General features: G+C 47.2%; 3 protein-coding genes across 12 annotated transcripts; 2 read left to right on the top strand and 1 right to left on the bottom strand.

Annotated features, from left to right (window-relative positions):
* Positions 1–559: 559 nt before the first annotated feature.
* Positions 560–8,893, bottom strand: LOC143901823 (uncharacterized). Of its 8 annotated transcripts, none has more exons than XM_077414417.1 (4): positions 8,237–8,893; positions 7,249–7,537; positions 2,288–2,542; positions 560–2,213 (listed from the first exon to the last, which is right to left on the bottom strand). In XM_077414417.1, exons 2-4 carry the CDS (start codon positions 7,254–7,256, stop codon positions 2,027–2,029), a joined length of 450 nt encoding a protein of 149 aa, XP_077270543.1. In that variant the 5' UTR covers positions 7,257–7,537; positions 8,237–8,893; the 3' UTR covers positions 560–2,026. The 8 variants fall into 8 exon arrangements, 3 of the variants coding, with proteins under 3 accessions (XP_077270543.1, XP_077270541.1, XP_077270542.1); XM_077414415.1 differs by lacking the exon at positions 8,237–8,893 and adding an exon at positions 7,837–8,215; XM_077414416.1 differs by lacking the exon at positions 8,237–8,893 and having other exon boundaries at positions 7,249–8,215.
* Positions 3,647–5,779, top strand: LOC143901815 (alpha-N-acetylgalactosaminidase). Its single transcript, XM_077414406.1, has 7 exons — positions 3,647–3,808; positions 3,905–4,079; positions 4,236–4,410; positions 4,490–4,584; positions 4,659–5,018; positions 5,204–5,368; positions 5,460–5,779. Exons 1-7 carry the CDS (start codon positions 3,648–3,650, stop codon positions 5,637–5,639), a joined length of 1,311 nt encoding a protein of 436 aa, XP_077270532.1. The 5' UTR covers position 3,647; the 3' UTR covers positions 5,640–5,779.
* Fid (class I SAM-dependent methyltransferase fire dancer) lies at positions 6,336–18,264 on the top strand. Of its 3 annotated transcripts, none has more exons than XM_077414366.1 (7): positions 6,336–6,871; positions 10,235–10,453; positions 10,654–10,757; positions 10,978–11,169; positions 11,299–11,444; positions 11,567–11,693; positions 12,105–18,264. In XM_077414366.1, exons 2-7 carry the CDS (start codon positions 10,285–10,287, stop codon positions 15,546–15,548), a joined length of 4,182 nt encoding a protein of 1,393 aa, XP_077270492.1. In that variant the 5' UTR covers positions 6,336–6,871; positions 10,235–10,284; the 3' UTR covers positions 15,549–18,264. The 3 variants fall into 3 exon arrangements, with proteins under 3 accessions (XP_077270492.1, XP_077270494.1, XP_077270493.1); XM_077414368.1 differs by lacking the exon at positions 6,336–6,871 and adding an exon at positions 9,145–9,242; XM_077414367.1 differs by lacking the exon at positions 6,336–6,871 and adding an exon at positions 9,430–9,931.
* The last annotated feature ends 627 nt before the right edge of the window (positions 18,265–18,891 follow it).

Below are 18,891 nucleotides of genomic sequence, written 5' to 3'. Positions count from 1 at the left end.
AATATAGATTTCTATTAACCGCGATTAGAAGAAACGCAGCAGGTTTTCTAAGAGGCATCTAAGAGATCCTCAAACATTCTTTCGTGGAGAATCTAAAAAACTTTTAAGAAGGCGTGTCTCTCGAATTGGATTCATCCTTCGTCATCTGAATTTTACCGTTTCGATTTCTCCTTCGGAAACGCTATATATAAACGGTATCGAGAGGGGAGGGGAGGGAACAGGAGGAAGGAAGGGAGATGCAAATTATGAACGCGGGCGATGCTGCGACGCCTGTGACGGTGCTGGTCGACAATTCCGCGAGACGAATGGAGCGTGGATGTGGATCGTGCCAGGGTTACGATAGTTTAGAATGCGAGAGCCGATGGGAATATTTCATCGGCCTCGACCCGCCGCTTTCCGACACATCTCTAATACGGTCCACCGCGATTAGGACGCGACGCTAATTCGGTATCATTATGACAGTTTTTCTCCCTCCTATTTTTTCTCTCTCTTTTTTTCCCTTTGAGATAGAGAGCAGAATTAGCTTGGCGGGGAGAGACGCGAGCGTGCAAGAAATCAAACTCTCCATTCCGAGGCGAAGGGAGAAGGGGGAAATTAGAAGGCGAGAAGCTGCGCTCTTTTATGTCTTTCTTCGTAAAGAAATGCGAGGGAGATGGGTGCGCATAGCGTGTGTTTTCACGAGGATTTATCGCGATCGTTTATGTCCGACGTTTAGCGCAAAGCATTCAATTTGCGCCGCGACGGTTAAGATGAGACATTTGATATTCAACTGCAAAATACATTTAATTTGCGACGGTTAAGATAAGATATTTGATATTCAAGTGCAAAATACATTTAAATTTGTTATTTATGTCACAATCATCTGTGATGTAACAAATTTCCGTTCGATTACGAGTGATTACGAGAAAAGATAAACATAAACACTTCTGCACGTTATTATATCTCATTATATTACGAAACAAGATATTGGGTATCAATAACGCGAATTATTAAAAGAGTAAACAAATATAGATGTGCGTGACGATATATAACGATATCTTAAAATTCTTTTGTTTGATATCGCAATCTACAAATTTTGAGATTTGGATTTAGAAATTTAAAGTTTCCATTGTGTGTTGTGATAAAAAAGACACGCACTTTTCTGATTTCCCCGATAAAACTCCATGCTAATTTCTTGCAACGTCCCAGAAAATCAAAGAACGTAAATGAACTTAATTATTTTTTAATTATCTCCGCGGTATCTCGCGCGTTATTCTTTCGCTGGCAGCGATTGTGCTCGGAGCGACCGTTTCCGGTATGGCTCTCGAACCGCTAATAACGCGCAATCTACACGATTCTGAGCTGAAACTACAATCTATCACCATGATCAACAACGTAACGAACCGTTCTCCTACCATTCCGGTGACCCACACTCCACGCTCGACGTTCAACGATCAAGTGCGCGAAAGATTATGATCGCGCGCGATCAAGAGATCTCCGCCGTGATACGGATGAGACGTTGGCATAGATGAACGAACGCTACCGAAGTATCGCGATGACCCCGTCGCGCGTTATCTTTCTCTTTCAACGAGGTGTCTACGTCACATTCTCACTCTTCCTCCCTCCGCGGCTCCTCTTTCCCTTTTTTCCACGGTTAGCAGAAGGATTGCGAACCGGTTCGCATCTATTTGGCTACTTTCTCGGCTCGCGTCGCGGCGTACCGCCCGCGCTATATACGGAAATAATTTGGTATACACGTTAGTTCACGTAGCAACACACAGTCGTGATATAATCACAATAATTATAAAATATTATTACTGCGTTGAAAGAAAGGGAAGAGAAGAGCAAGCCGAGAGTATAGGGAAAGTAATTATTGTGACACAGGAACGCTAATAATAACGATCCTTATTCGTAGCGACAGCTATATAGCATCGTCTTGGGATTCGAGCGATTGTAGGCCCCGAAAGAAGCCAGCAGGCGACTTTTGAGGCATCCTGTACGGTACGGTTGCGAGTAATGAGAGTTCACGTCTCTCCCACTCGCGATATTACCATTGCCCGTCGTCGTCGTCGTTCTCCCTCTGTCGAATCGCTCGACCGATCTCGCCGTTTTCTCGCTTTGTCTCCTCTCGCTCTCCGAACGCGCCGTCCACGTCACTGCCCTTCCATCGGGCCGGCGATGCTTTCATTTTTATCGGTGACGAGCGAAGCCAGCGTCCAGAGCGTCGAACAGATCTGCAGTATAAATCAGAGCGCGTCAACGAGAGTTCGGCAGGTTCGGCATATGAAGGGAGGAGAATTGAGCCTACTTTTCCGCACAGTATAGGAATCCTCGATGTGTCTCTTCACAAACCTTGACTCCCGACAATACGCTCGCATACGCTTTAGACGTGGAGCCTTGAGGCGTCGAATCGAAACACGAAGGACGCATATAATGATCATTGTTTAGCATCTTCCAGTATAGCCTTCGGAAAAACGACATCTCGCACTCGTACTTTTCCGTCGAGGAACATAGGCTCGCGCTCACGCTCTTGCGCGTAAAGTTACTTAGAAATTGCGTCAAACTGCGGTGTAAAAAAAAAAGAAATTGAACGCTCCGGAAGGTAAATAACTTTCGATTATTATTTCCTGAAATCATTGAAGAAGAGCAGGACGTGAATATTTCATATTTTTATCCTTCGTTTTTTTTCCATCTACTTAAGCATTTTATCTATGTGCATTTAATTTATCATTCGTATAAAGCATAAATTAGGAGTCATTACTTGTAAGTGTTCACAGAACGTACGAGACTTGTTAAACAGACTGAAGCCTTCGCGACAGCTGTCTAAATAAGAGCTGTATCATCTGAAAGTCTAATAAAAGATATCGAGGTAATATAATAACACGTCGACTGGAGTCTCAAACTCAAGTTCCTTCAACGGCTTGGTCCGCTAACACGGTCAACGAGACAAAAATAAATTAAATCAAAAAGGATCTAACGAAAGTTTGAAATCCGGAAAAAATCCAAATCCGCGTTCGATTTCGAGGCGCGAATAATACTTATACTCCGTGAAGTCTTTCACAAAAAAAAGAGGAAGAGAAAAAAAAAATTCGCGAGATTTCAAAGATTTCACAAGGCCGAAAAGTGATTTAACCTGTCGCGCGCACGACAGGTCCCCTAACCTCTTTGCCACTTGCCACACGGCAGCAGTGGCAGTGGCACATCCACACATCCGCTCGCGTAGGAAATTCGGCGCGATTATATATATACCCGCAACCCGCGTAACGCCAACGGGCCGGTCTCGGCGGACGCGCGGCGGATCGACAGAGGCAGGCGCGGACGCGGGGCGCGGCACAACGCGAGTCGGCGACGGTGATCGCGCGTAAAAATGAAATGGGGCATTGGGTGAAAGTACTCGCGGCGGCGGCGGCGGCGGCGGCGGGTGAGCGCGCGAGCGAGCGTAGCCTCTTATATCAGATCAGTACGGTAGGCGCGCCTCGTCACAACGCGCGTCCACCTCGCGTCGTTCCTCCTGGCCAGCGAGCTCCCCTGATGACCTCTCCGTCGACCGTTCTCTCACGGGAATCCCGCTCCGTTTCGCGCCCCCGGACTATGCTGCCGACCTGGTAGCCTCGTCCGCTGTCCTCGCTCGTTGACTGAGAGCAGTTTTGTTGTTACCTTTCTGCAGAATGCTGCGCAACCTGTGGTCCCTTTGTGTTCTCCTGTCGCTGGTCACTCTGGTGCCAGCGCTGGAGAATGGCCTGGCCAAAACACCTCCGATGGGATGGTTAGCTTGGGAGAGATTCAGGTGCAACACCGACTGCAAGAACGATCCGGACAATTGTATAAGGTGAGCTTCCAGCAGTCTGGATGATATACGGATAGAATATTCGGTATAAGTGCAGAGCGCAGAGGTAATTACAGTGGTCTCCCGTGTGATTCACAGCGATCGTCTTTTCCGGACCATGACGGACATAGTGGTGGCTGAAGGGTACGCCGCAGTGGGATACGACTATATTAACGTGGACGACTGTTGGTTGGAGAAAGAAAGGGATTCAAATGGGCAACTTGTACCAGACAGAGAACGATTCCCATACGGCATGAAGAGTCTAGCAGATTATGTAATTCACTGTCAATTGCTCTAGAAGTGTTCGTTGCTCCGTTTCAATGTTTGCCAGTCGCGTGAATTCGTTATTCTGCGCTTGGTTCATTTCCCAGGCTCGTAATGCTCTTTTGTAACTGGGTAATTCTTCGCTAAACGCTTCCTTGTTTATCAGGTGCACTCAAAGGGTCTCAAGTTTGGTATCTACGAGGACTACGGTAATTACACCTGTGCTGGATACCCAGGTATATTGGGCTACTTAGATGTGGATGCTGCCACGTTCGCTTCCTGGGATGTGGATTACGTCAAGTTAGACGGTTGTTACTCACATCCCGTTGACATGGATAGAGGTACAGTTAAATCACGAGTTTTTTCTTTATCTCGCTCAATTAAATAAATCGATATTAAAATGTGGTATATTTACGAAAGGCTATCCCGAGTTTGGGTTCCATCTGAATCAGACTGGAAAGCACATGATATATTCTTGCAGCTGGCCCGTTTACCAAATCTACGCTGGCATGAAGGTAAGGCATCGACGCGTTTTCTTCGATTTATTTCTTCCAGAAGCAATCGCTCTGACGGTTCATCTAATTTTCAGCCAAACTATACCGCGATTGCGGAACACTGCAATCTCTGGCGCAACTTCGACGATATCCAGGACTCCTGGGCCAGCGTAGAGAGTATCATCGATTATTACGGTAATAATCAAGATGTGATCGTGCCCATCGCCGGTCCCGGGCACTGGAACGACCCGGACATGCTGATCATCGGCAACTTTGGCCTGAGCTACGAGCAGAGCAAAACGCAAATGGCGATCTGGGCTATACTAGCGGCGCCGTTGCTCATGTCCGTCGATCTCAGGACAATCAGGCCAGAATATAAAGCCATTCTGCAGAACAAAAAAATTATCGCTGTAGATCAAGATTTGCTGGGCATTCAAGGTCGACGGATATACAAAGTGAGTGACTTAAAAGCTAAAGTGTCGGTGTCTCAAGTATATTGATGCGACGTATATGTTGTCGTATGAGTTAGTTGAAATGCAAGATTAACGGTCATATTCAGTTATATCGGTGGTAATCGTTCGGCTGAAATCATCGAAATGTGTCTCGCGCGGTATGATTTATTGATAATTTACGATTGCAGCACAAGGGCATTGAAATCTGGGCAAGGCCCATCACCCCGGTTTACCAAACCTACTACTCGTACGCGATCGCGTTCGTTAACAGGCGGACGGACGGCACGCCGTCGGACGTGTCGGTCACTTTGAAAGAGCTGGGTCTACAGTATCCCGGAGGATACCGAGTGGAGGTTCGTAAGCGTCACGTGCTAACGGCTTAATCCGGAATACATATCTTTAGGAAAATAATTCGGAAGTGATCGCGATCGATGTACTTTTCAGGATCTGTACGAGGACGTGGATTACGGAGTGCTGACGCCACAAACCAAGATCAAGGTCAAGGTGAATCCGTCGGGCGTAGTGATACTTCGATGTAATCTGAATATAGACGACGTGTTTCGCTATTCGCCGTATTCGCCCTTTAATCAGGTCCTCAAAGTCAGGCAAAATTCATTTGAATGATCGTACGTCGTAACGTATTACTTTAATTTCTATCGGCGTCTTTATACGCGCGCGCGTGCGCGTGCGTTACGCGTTCTATATTAATATAATATATAATATATAAAGAAGAATATAGGAAATAAAGAATTTTATAAACTTTATTCAACCACATTATTTAATGCGATATTCTGTATCCGTATTTACGCTCTGCTTTCATATCGTATCCATACTTTACATATCTCCCTTGACTTTAAATAATCCACATTGGTCTACTCGTACGTATAGTTTGCTGCGTTTGATACCAAGCTAATATCCTCTGTCGAACTAAAACTCGATTCGTAAAAATCTCTTTTTAGACGATCGTAAATTCAAAACGATCGATATCGCATTTACGTTAAAGAGAAAAGTTTCTTCGATTTTTGACAAGAAGCAATCTGGTCTGACACGCGCGTCTCGCCGCACGTGCGAGCGCCAAACGCATCTCTTTGTATTCGTCGCTTCCAACTCCCTTTGACGTCCGTAACACGTCACGAGGACGCGCAAGAATACTACAAATGTGCACGCGCGGAGACGTTCTTCACGGGGAGAACGTTCTCTATTATAAGTTCGCTATAGATACCGCGTGCCGCACGTTTCTCGCGCATCTACCTACGCTCCCCCATCCACCCGCAGCCGGCAGGAGAAACATATCTCGTTACACCCACTCTCTCTTCCGCCCTTTCCTCCCTCTTACGCTGGTAATGCGTCACAGCGACGCCCGCGTCGCGTCGCGTCGCGTTACCTCGCGCGTGCTCCCTTCAACCCCCAGCGGAACCGCAGCCATTGTCGGAGGGTCGGTCGGTCGGCTCGATTCTTCGCGAAACGCGCGTCCATCGTGCGCGCTATACACCCTTTCGTCGCGCAAACGTCCCGTGAAAAAAAAAAAAAAAAAAAAAACGAGCGAGCGAGGAGGAGAAAGAAAGAGGGGAAAAGGAACAAAAAGGCGAGATTCGTCTAACGCGAGGGCGATGTGAGAGGAATCCGTTTGTCGGCGCGATGAGACGCGAACATCCGCGCGACGCCGATTTCGCGCGAGCAACATCAGCACCAGCACTAGCACCAGCCGACGCTGCCACCGCTGTCGCCGTCGCCGACCCCGACCCCGCTGCCGACGCCGACGCCGCCGCTGTCACCGCGCTGCTGCACCCTCTTGCCGCCACAGCAGCGTATCTCACCGCGAGCATGAAGATACCGCCTCTCTCATGACCCATCAGGTAAGTCTAGGAAGAAAGATCGTATTTTTGGCATTAGAACCGTTTAAACCTGGCGTGTCCGATGGCCACGTCTTCGCCGTCGGTCTCCCCGCGGGGTGACGGTCTCGCGCGATTAACGATATGGCGGCCGTCGCCGGCCCGAAACGGATTCGCGCGTAGGTAGTCTCCCTGGTCTCCCTCGCGAAGAAATTGATTTTGCCTATTCAGGGATACGAAGGTACGCGGTTGTTTTACGCGATAAGGTTGATACGGTCTTATCGATATCGAGTACAAGGTGGTCGATATAGCTCGTGCTTGGTGTCGACGCTTGGGTTGCTCCGATCGCGGTGACTTCCGATTCGTTGCTGTTCGTCGGGTACTCGGCATTTTTGGTTTACCTCGACATCTGAATTCCTCAAAACTTGGATTTGCTACGTTGGCGATCGTCAAATCGGCATCGGTAGGCCTCGAAAGGGTTCTCAGTCATTGACGTAGAAGCAGAGCTCGCATGAATGAATAATGGCGCCACATCGAATCGTTTTGAACACGGTGACGCGTTTGGCGTTGCGTTACAGACGGAGTCGATATAGTCTGCGGCTGTTCGGCGTCGATTACACGCAATCGCGTAATTCCATTGTCCGATTGTCGAATCCTTCTTTATTTTGACGCATCTCGCGGCCCGAATTTCTGAAATGGAAATTGATGCGATTGTTACACAAAATTTCGAAAAATTATTACAAGTGTTACGAAACGGTGGGAGATTCGAAAACAATATTCATCTAATTGCTAGCTTCAATTAATTCTGCAATTGAGCCATGCTGGGCAGGCGCGTTTAGAATTTGTTAGATAACGGGATAGTTAACATGCGCGAATTACATAATTTTTATTATATAAATTTGTTGTATTATTTGCACGCGCGTGTAAAATTCTTCGCTGATTTTCACGTAACTAGCTCGCTCTCACAATTAATTCTATCGCTTGTTTACCTGACATTACGAAATATACAATGCCGTCTTATACTCTCCCTCGCCGCATTGTGTTCTCGTTGAAATAAATCTGATCTAATCTCATTATACCCGTATTAGATACGCGAGATAACACGATTGTTGCGCCTCGCAAAGCTCAATTAACACACGGGATACGCATACATATGGATGACGTGGCGATTCCAAGTGTCACCGTACAAATCGGTATAGGGGCACTCTCTATTTATCATATTTCGTATGTAGGGCGGCGCAGATAAATCGATACGCGGCACTTTCATTCATGGCTGCCTCTCTCACGGTTGGCACATTGCCGTTGCTCTACGTATGTACCACCCACGCCGTCGAGAGACCGACACACTTACGACCCAGCCGTTACGTAGCGCGTAAGGCGTAGTCTAACCGTGGTGGCACAGTGATTCTCCTTCTTCATCGAACGGGGGGGTGGCGAATGTTCGTCGGGTGCAATCTCATCGTGTTGCGGAAATCTCGGTGTCCGTGGTACAAAGCGCCCGTCGACTCCTAGATCGTTTCGCGCCCCCAAATATCCAGGCAGCGAGAAATCTGTAATTTAGAAAAGAAAAGAGCTATATGACGGTGCACCGACGATGTTTCTCGCGTTTCTCTTTAGTTAAACAATATGATTATCTAATTAAATTAGTTTGCAATCTACGCTCGATGCGATCGGGCCTTGACAGGCGACGTTTCGTGACGTAAGCACTCGCGTGGGATGCATTTCACATTCTATTTATAAGTCGTTGTCATTAGTAGCATGCAGACGAGTCTCTCTCTCTCCTCGGATATAAGCGCATTGTAGTCTGACAATAATTCAATCGTTGAAATCGATTGGAGAGTGAGAAGCGGGTGGCTGGTAGACTACGCGTTATTTCTCCGTTCGAAAGATTTTATTGTTGTTCGAAGTCCGGAAGTCCAAGGAGAGGCATTCTAACGCGTCGACGTGCGTCAAAGATCACGAGGAAGTTCAGTTCAGCGACGCTTGCACGTGTCTCTCTTGAGAATGAGCTCCCGTATAATTCTTTGCGAATTAATAATCGCATCTCGTGCATCGCTGCACCGCGCCGCATCCCTCGGAAGCGAGCAACAGCGCGCACGTCGATATTACGTCGACGTACGTCCGCCCGCCCGTCCATCCATCCACCTATATCTATCTATCTATCTATCCATCCATCCATCCGTCCGCCCGCCGTCGCACCGGCCGTTCGTTTGCGTTGAGTGACGACGGTTGACATTGGTCGTCGCGCACGAGGCATCCGGTGACATCCTTAAATTAGTTAAACTGGTGCATCGAGAGAGAGACTAACCCAGTTATGCGAAAGGGGGATATCGAATAAATTCACCGCGCAGCCGCGTATCGGAAGGGAAGCCTGCGAACGACAACGCATACACACGTACGTACTCGGCCCTTTCGTCGCTCGCTCGCTCGCGCGCGACAGGGAAGATGAAGGCGGGGAAGAGTGCGCTGCTCTTTGAAGTCGGTCCACTATGCCTCCGACGGCGTTCGCCACGGCACACAATGCGGGGGTGGCGGTGGCGCGAGTGGAGAGCAGCCCTCGCGCCAGGCGGATTTTCCGCTCGGTGACGCTCGCCAAAGGATCTATTCGAAGGATCGGTTTTCGGTCGTCTATCTTCGATCGCGACTTTTGACTTCCGAGCTCCCTTTGAAACGCCGCAGATCGCGGTGTCCCGCGGCGGTGTTCCCGGTCATCGAGTTCGCTTCGCGAAAATTCCGTGTCGGCCCGATCTTCGAACGTGTTCTCCATGGAAAGGAGCGTCGTCGATCTCATGACATTCCTGGATGTCTGCCAGCTCTATCTGCACACCAGAAAGAAATCCCGGAATCTCTGCACCCTCTGGGCAATCGTGACGTTCATCCGCACGGAGGATTATACCGGCGACTTTTTGCGATGGTGTCGAGCGTACGCGGTGCCCCGTTTGCGGTACCGCTCGGATCGCGCCAAGAAAACGGAGAACACGGAGAAATGCAGGCCCGACAAGCTGATACTCAAACTGCTGCAGGAGCTGTTTTATTGCGGATGCTTGCCACCCTGCGAGATCGGGCTATGAGCAAAAACGCGATGTGCGTTATCATCGTATTACACTGTGACGAGTAGGCGCGTAGCCTTAATTCCCATGCGTTATAATCCGGTTATTCGGTAGCCTGTGGGCTGCGGTCCTAAAAATCAACAAAGTAACTCGTCGACATTTCGGTAGTTCGTTGGTTGAAGGAGAATCCGTTCACCTCGGTGTAAAAATACCTCGGTACCTTGTTAAATCTCCACGTTTCCGTCAAATTGTTTTCTCGATCTTCGAGTGCCTTCGGTCTTCGAAGTTGAATCACTTTTCGATTGTTCAATTTAGAGAGGTAAATGTTTCTGTGCAGCATCGTGAGCGCACGCATGTGGACGAGGGTAAATTACCTTAGCGAGAGGGATGTCTGAGAGCGACGGAGAGCACGCAGCTCGCTCGGTGGCCTTGGAGCAAGCCTACGTCCACGAAGTATACGAGCAATGTGCCGAGAAGACCACGCAAAGTAAACACTGGCCACGAGTATATCAGTTTCTTCAAGAGCTGGAACCGGGTGCCCTCGTCTGTGACATCGGTCGGTCAAAAACATATTGTACTTTACGTGAGATGGCTTTTTTAACAAATAAGTTTCATTGATTGTGTTGTGTAAACGCTTGTCGATACACAATGGCGAAGTATTCGTCGCATAGTTAACAGAGTTTGCGTTCCGCAATGCTTTACGTCATTATATATTACCTTTTCGTCCGTGTAACAACGTTATGTCGCTATATCTAGGTTGCGGCAACGGAAAATATCTCAGCGTAAATCACAGCGTTTTCAAGATAGGAGTGGACCGATGCAAGCGTTTCACGGACATCGCGCGCGAGAAGGAAAACGAGGTGCGTGTACATATCACTTATATGTAATGTATATAGAAGTTTTTTTATTTTTTAACTAATTTATCAATTAATCTCTTTTTTTATATTTTATTATAGAAATTGTATATTTTCTGCGCAAAAGAATTTGAAGAACTGATTTCGAATTCATGCGTGCAAATATTTTATTATGTATTACGGTTGAATATTTTACTCACGGAATCATTTGTTTTTGTGCAATAAGGTTCTAATCTGCGATAATTTGGCTCTACCATTCCGAGAAGAGAGCTTCGATGCTGTGCTGTCGATCGCCGTGGTGCATCATTTCGCCACCACGGAGAGGAGGGTACACGCATTGAAGGAGCTGGCGCGGGTCCTTAGAATCGGGGGTCGACTCGTTATATCCGTCTGGGCTATGGAACAAAAGCATAGAAAGGTAAACAAAATTATCCTCTTTTACTTCATTTTTTAATTTTAATCTCGCTTAATTTCTTCCTTCAATGACCAATATTTAAAATGTCTGAATTACACGAATTATATTATTATTGTCTATATATATTCGCAGTTTGAATCGCAAGATGTTTTAATACCGTGGCCCAAGTCGCATTGCATGAGCACAGCGTCAGATGGAACGAAGCATTCGGGTGTATCGGACGGTAACGAGAAGCGAGATGATGATGCTGCACAGAAATATCCGTCGTTCTCCAAGAGGTGAGATTTTGATAAATTATCTCATCGATGTTAGGATTGATCCTAGCATGTTTAGTTCCGTCTTTTGCAATTTCCTGTAAATATCGTATATAGGTCATAACTGTCATGATTTCTTGTTCCAGAAATAACCAACGAAAATGTAAAAGCAAGAGTTATTGGATCGATCCGATATTCAGCTTGTCACCATCCACCAGTAGTCTCTCTAGTCCGAATGAGACTTGTTATAGCTGTTTCCGGCGAGCGTTACAGGTAACTAGATGAGTGAGTGAATGAGAGGGGGAGAGAGAGAGAGAGAGAGAGAGAGAGAGAGAGAGAGAGAGAGAGAGAGAGAGAGAGAAAGAGATAGAGGTAGAGATAGAGATAGAGAGTGATTACCTATAAATACAACATTTTAAACTCGAGCACCTAAAAAGTCGACTAAAAATGTTTTTGACAATACTTCAAGATATTTCTCTATTGATATCCCTTCTCACAATATTTAGATAGTCATCACAAAGTTAAATGTCAAGTTAAATGTCAAGAGTTGTTCACTTGAATTTCTTCATTTGACCGCTGCTACTTTGTTTCGAAGATAAATATCAGAAAGAAAGAATTGAATTTTTCCTGTCCCGTTACTTTCCATATTATATTTATGCAGCAAGTTTGCGTGATTATTTTCAGAAATTAGCGAGGAGCAGACGCGGAGGTGGCGGTCGTGCGTGGTTTCCTGGAAGTTGGCAGAGCGGTACGAAGAGCCGGCGACACTACGACCCTGAGGACTCGACCGATGTGGACGAGCTGCCGATCGAGCTGCGCCGCGTAGAGACCACGCGTACACTGACGATGACGAACAAGCATTCCGCGGATACGCTAAGCGTCAAATCTAAAAGCTTGGGCGATATCCTGGAGATTGAGCGGCTCGATTTGGTGCGTTCCCGGTCTAGCATCCCGGGTTTCTACTCGACGTCCGAGCTGATCCTGGACGAGCGATCGGTTTCATCATCGTCGAGCGGCTCAAAGCCGCGGCTGGTAAAACAGAAGTCATACGTAGAGGAAATCGGTTTGGAGAATCCCGAAGACACTGCCATTGAAAACCTGATCAAGGACCTCCCGGACTTCTCCTGCCAGCCATTGCGCAAGCGTAACGTACCGTTAAAGCAGAGCTCGATGAACGAGGAATTGATGTCGACGGAACGGCTGGAGGAGAAGGAACGAGTGCGCCGGAATATCATGAAGCAGGCGTCGTTGAACGAGGAACTCATCTGCAAGTGGCGAACATTCGAGGCACTCAAAGATTCGATCAGCCCGGTAAGCGCCAGTCGGCGCTTCCAGCTGCTGAAGGACGGACTCACCAATAAAATAAAGCGCTCCACAACGAATATCGAGAAGGTCTCTAGCATGTCTATCAAGAATGGCTTTGTTCGAATGCTGCAGGGATGGAAATCCTGCGAGAGCGAATCGGCGTGCGCCGAGACGGCGGAAGCAACGACGAAGTCGAAGACAACGGACAATAAGGTGCAACCAGTAACGGTGGTAAAACGTAGCATCGAGGGTGTCGAACGTCGTCTCTCGCGCGAAGACGGCTCTGACTCGTCCAAAGACAGCAGTCTACAGAGCGACACCAGCGTGGACTCTGAAGACAGTTTCGCATCTGTGATTTACGTGCCGAAGCAGGACGTCGCTGCCCCGGCACCGCCGGCGTCGTCCTCGGTCAATGAGGTTCCTCCCGCGCCGCGACCGGCGGCGTTGCAGCTCGGCACGACGTCGGCACCGCCGTCGCCGCGTGTCAAGCAGCCGCTGGATGGTGGTCAATCGTCTAGATTCAAAGTGGTCGGCGTGTCACCATTGCTAAAACAGCAATCGACCGTCACGAATACGAGTGTGAGTACGCACCTCGGTAATGCGATAAAGCCTAGTGCGCCGACCGTCGTCTGCAAGGAAGCACCCGATGACATTTTACAATCACCGACGTCAGACGGAAAATCCCGTCTCACATCGGAATCGGTGGTACCGAACGTGGAACCGGACGTAGAGCCGGACACCGCGTCGTTGATACGTACCTTCCACGACGTTCCCAAGGTTGGTCGCGAGCCGATCGCGAACGAGGACGACAGCCGAAAAGCCAGATTGAATCAGATTAAGGAGCTGCTCATAGCGAAGCCGGGCTTTGCAACGCGCGCTAGACCGTCGTTTCCTTTGGTAAGGCGTGCCTCCACGGCGGCCTCCGGTCGTCTGGAGACAGTCACGAGGATTTTACCACGTTTGCTATCCCTGGAATTGTTCAATCCGGAGACCGATGATTTGGATAGCGATTCCAGCGGCGTCTCGTCGCCGGAGTCAGTCGGCTCGGTGATCAGCGTTACGTCGGATGAACGGTACGTCGCGAGGAGGGAGGCTGAAGAGAAGAAAAACAACGCACAGACGGATGAGAGTCTTTCCAAGTCAAGTGGAGACGATATATCAAAGAGGACGAAGGAAACGGAAAGTAGTATACGTGACGATGAGTCGTTGAGTGTGGGAACAACGTCACTCGAGGATTCGAATACACCTCTGGATCCTCTGCACGACATCTCGTCCGTGGACTTCGAGAATGACACGCCCCTTGCGGAAACCGAGATAATGCGTGACAACTCGCAAGATAATTTAACAACTGACACGGTCTATCCCACATCGCGCATTCTTATGGACAGCGGGAAGTCCATCTCCTCGCAGTCTACGAGGCTTCTGGAAGCCGCTGCCAACGTGGCGAGCTCCCTGGAGGATGCCGTGGAGACAGCGATTCAACACAATGCCCAAGTAGAACAATTCTCCCAAGTTGCACAACGGCAGAACAATGATGGCTTCTGGTCGAACGTGCGAACGCGGCCATACCTGAAGCAGGATTGTAAATCCGCTTCGGTAGATTTGGGCGGCTACGCTGACGAATCGAGCAGCGATCTTATACGAGATATCAGTCGGTACTGCCAGAACTCGTCGTTCGATTTTTTCGAGGTTTGCGAGACGTCGAGGACCACGTCGTCGTCGTCGTCGTCGAACGTCGCGGAAAATAACGTGGATACGGAGTCGGACATCGCGGCCTGTTGGGACGGATGCAATCAAGTACCCAAGGAGACTTCGTGGATCGTAAACGAAGCGTACGCTAGGAGTGGACACGACAAGTTCGTCAATGTGGTCCAATCCAAACTGACACCTAAATCCTCTGGATCTCTCTGCAAGGATACCATTTTGGAATCCGAATTCGATCGTAAATTTCCATATGATTCCAAGTACGAGGTCAAGCACGAAGCCGAGCCCAAAACTACTTTCATATCCAAATACGATGAAATGTTTAGAGTCAATCGCGAATCCGAAGAGAAATTAAAAGCTGAAGTCGATCTCGTATCTAGATTCAATCCCGAATCTAATAGTAATTTCGTAAGTGATACCAAAAAATCGTTTATCAACGCTGAAAGCACGCTCAATCTTCAATCGAAAGCAGGACGTAAATCTAACATTAATCAAGAGCACTGTCGCTCCGCCAACCCTTCGTCGTTATTGCGCAGCAACTCGGACGACACGTTGGACTTCGTGATGGTATCGAAGACGGGCGAGTTCGAGTGCGAGGAGGCAGTGGAGAGCTCGAAGGTGGCCGGAAAGTGGCGTGCCTCTCAGAGCGGGTTGTCGATGGACTCGAGCGACGTAGGCGACTCTCTGATAGAGAACGCGACGACGAGCCTGAGCGACGGCAGCCAGACGGCGTCGACTGCGAGACTGTTCACCGGCAGCACGGTGTCATTGGTATCGAATCCGAACGCAGGGAACACCCGTCGGTGCTCGATGGAGCGACGAAGACTGCAAGAACGTGGCCGTTCGTTAGACGAGATGTCGAGCGAGACGAAGAGGCGAGAGGGCTGCCCAGTCACCGCGAGCACCAACACCCTAAGCAACGCTTCGTCCCAGGAATCGTTGCCCTCCGATCGCGGTGGCGGTTCCATTACCTATCACCAATATTATCACGTCTTTCGGGAAGGCGAGCTGGATCAGCTGATCAACAAGTATGTTGAGAACCTGCATATCATCTCATCGTATTACGACCACGCTAGCTGGTGTGTCGTCGCGGAAAAAGTGCAGGTCTGGACTATATGACTTCGGATACGGATCATCGTACGAAGGACCAGCGGCTGCCACGATTTGTTCTCGGCCGCGCGTCTTCGCCAAGTCGTACCGGGTGTCTCGATAGGAGATGTCAGCAAGAAGGGATCAACTAGGTTCAACTTAATAAAAATTCGCATCTGCTTAGTTTCACTTTTCAGTCGAAAATAGTTCTCGGTCTACTAATTCGAGAAAATGAATCGCAAATCTAAGAAACTACGAATATACAATTCCTAAATCCTTTGATTTTTAATGTTTAACACGGTTCGCACCATTTAGGATTTGGATTACGAAACGGCGTGTCGGAAAGAATTCTTACTTTCGAGATCAAAGTACTGATCCCTCTTTTTTTTGGGGCACACAGTACACTCCGGTGGACGAATTAAATGAGGTTAAGCACGAGAAATCTCGGTTCGAGTGCGAGGTTTACGACTCTAAATCCGTAGATCTAAGAGTCCAAGGATCTCAAAATTCAGGGGTCCAAGAATCCAAGGATTTAAAGGCTCAAGGATTTCATAATAATCCAAGTTAATGAGTTTAATCACGAGTTGACTTTCTAACGGTCCCCGTTCTCAAAAACTCTACGACGACCTATATCGCTATTGAAATATCGCTTTACGCTCGTTGAACATTCCTTTCACGTTTATCTCATCGAGATATATCTGTCCGTGATGTCACTGAAGTGACGCGACGCTGAAATATAACTTTAAAGTAACAAGAAAGATCAATATGGTATAAACGAATCAACACAATTGAATTGAACAATAATAAAATAGGAAGCATTAAAAAAATGTTTATCCATTTTATTTTGGTTTTATTAATTGGCTTCTATTAATAATTGCAATAACTTTTCATGTCCACGGCTCGTTTGGCTTTAGCTTCACTTCAGGGACGTTTAGGACTGTTCATTTCATTTATCGGAGTCGCACATCTCGGAACAACGATTGCAGAAAGCACGATTCTTCGAGGACACGTAAGAGTAAAAGCGAGAGAAAAGTATTATTTGCTCGAAGGGTGTTCTAGTTTTCTCGAAGAATGGTACGATCTGATTGTGCACGCGTTAAGCGTAAAAGTTCAGTAAAAATTCAAGAACGGCATTTAACTCCCGACTGTGGAGCGTATTTTCTAGCTTCTCGAGGAACCGACAATATCCGAACGCTTGAACGTAGATATACCTCAATAATGTGCGAACGTTCCACTTCCAGAAATGTATACATGCGTACTTTTACACACGTGTTTGCGTGCATACATGTACTAGGGTATCTCTTATTTGTATAGAAAATTCTTGCACAGTGACGGGAGCATCGCATCGGCAAATTAAATTGTCGGTATCTAAATTGGCAACAAAATTAGAAAGAATGATAACATTTCGAACTTGGATTGATTTATAGAAGGAAGGAAAACGTGGAATGTGTGTGCGAGATATTTGCAATAATCGGACGTAAGCAAGTAAGGGACATCCTAATACACATACCCATTCACATACACATGCACACGTACATATATACACATACAAACACATACGGCATACGTACGTACATACGTGATATAAATATATTAGGATATAAGGATTCGAGGATCCCCCAATGATCTAAAGATTGAATGCTTATATCCTTGGATTCTTCGCCTTAAGTTCTTCGATTCCTCAGACCGTTCAACTTATTTTTCGTTAGACCACTTCGTTAGAACACTTTTATTACCGACCTCCTTCGTTCCCGTGAGTGCTCACCTCTTTGGAAATCCTCAGTTTTCCCACGATCGTATTCCAAAATCCTCGAACATTTTAGTCCGCGCACAATCTTCAGATCTGTAATCCTGAAATACACGAAAGGTCTCTTAGCGTGTTGTTATATTTGACAATTTTTAAATTCGTACAGTATAAGACATTCGGCGACTGAAGATCCAAGGATCCAAGCATCCGTTTTACGGTACCGTATACTCACGCGTCGCATAGAGCAGGGCATAAATGTAATCTAAGCTTCGTTATTTTTATGATCTCAATTAGTTATTATCGTAGTCGAGAACCAAGTTTTTATCGCGACCCTTTAACCGGTGAATCGGACGCAATCCCTTCGCGCCAGAAACAGACCTCCCGCAATGAAATTGCCGATGTGAAATTCCACGATATCGCGTAGGATAAATTCTCATAAGATATTGTATATCGAGAGTGATAAATATAGATGATACTCGCATCGGATCGCTAAAGTTAACGCAATATTACATTAAGGACTTTTTAAAGGACAGGACGGGAAACCTGTCTCTCGTAGTTTTCGGCGCACAATATGCGGCAGAACGCACTAAAAAAAAAAAAAAGAAAGAAAAAGAAAACGAAAAAGAAAGTACAATGGATAAGGGCGAGCTTGGAATTACTGGTTAAAGGGTGATTCGATCGAGAGGCACAAGCTGCCGTTTCCGTTTCCGTTTCCGGAGAACCGTTCGGTTAGCCAGACGCATTTAACAGGTAGTCGACGATGCGTGTTTTCTTTTTCTAATTTATGTAATGATTTACACTCGTACCCGTTTCGAAGGAGGAAACGCGTATCAGAAGCGTGCGTGCGTGCGTGTATGTATGCGTGAGAAAGAGAGAAAGATAGAGAGAGGGTAGACCAAAGACGCAATCTCGAGAAAGAGAGAGAAACCGGTGTAAATATGTAAAATAAAGTGTTCCTGACGTAAACGCACAGACGATCGTCAGAAGGCATAGCTCCAAGGCTCCAACAAGCGGCAATTTCGCAAGAGAATTCTCTGTCGGCCATCCAGTTCCTCATCGTTCCTTCCTCGTCATATCCGTACCGATTTCCACAGGAAGCTGCGGGATAAATTTTGGGAGTTAGGAGAGTCGTTCTTAATAAATAAATTATTAATAAATAATTTATTAATTCTTAATAAGAAATTCATTTATTCTTTAATAAGCATGAATTCTTAGTAAATATAGCGATCGATGTGATCGTGTGATTCGACTCAGTAGGTTTCCGGGATGCCATGGAGAATAAATCGCGGAAGAAAAATCACATTAATAAGCAAACAACGCCCGACATATGCTTTAACGCAGACCGCTTGTTGATGGAAAATGTCAATATTCAAGAATTATTTTAACTCGACGACTGGACGGCGGAGTGCAAACCAAACGGATTTTCGTAGCGCGCCAGCACTTGGTCTGGATTGGGCGATTGGTCAGTGCTTGGTCGGTAACGACCACCGGTAATGAGGGAAGCGCGGTACTTGCGCGAGATAAAGCAGGTAGGTTAGATACTCGCGGAGGGGTAAAGATCGATAGTATTGGGATAGTATCGATACTTTGACCGAGAACGAGAAGCCGCAAAGGTGACGACTGACG

This window comes from Temnothorax americanus, unplaced genomic scaffold (assembly GCF_048541705.1).
Source record: "Temnothorax americanus isolate GAGA-0224 unplaced genomic scaffold, ASM4854170v1 Scaffold36, whole genome shotgun sequence".
Classification (NCBI taxonomy): domain Eukaryota; kingdom Metazoa; phylum Arthropoda; class Insecta; order Hymenoptera; family Formicidae; genus Temnothorax; species Temnothorax americanus.
This window is presented reverse-complemented; position numbering and strand designations above follow the sequence as displayed.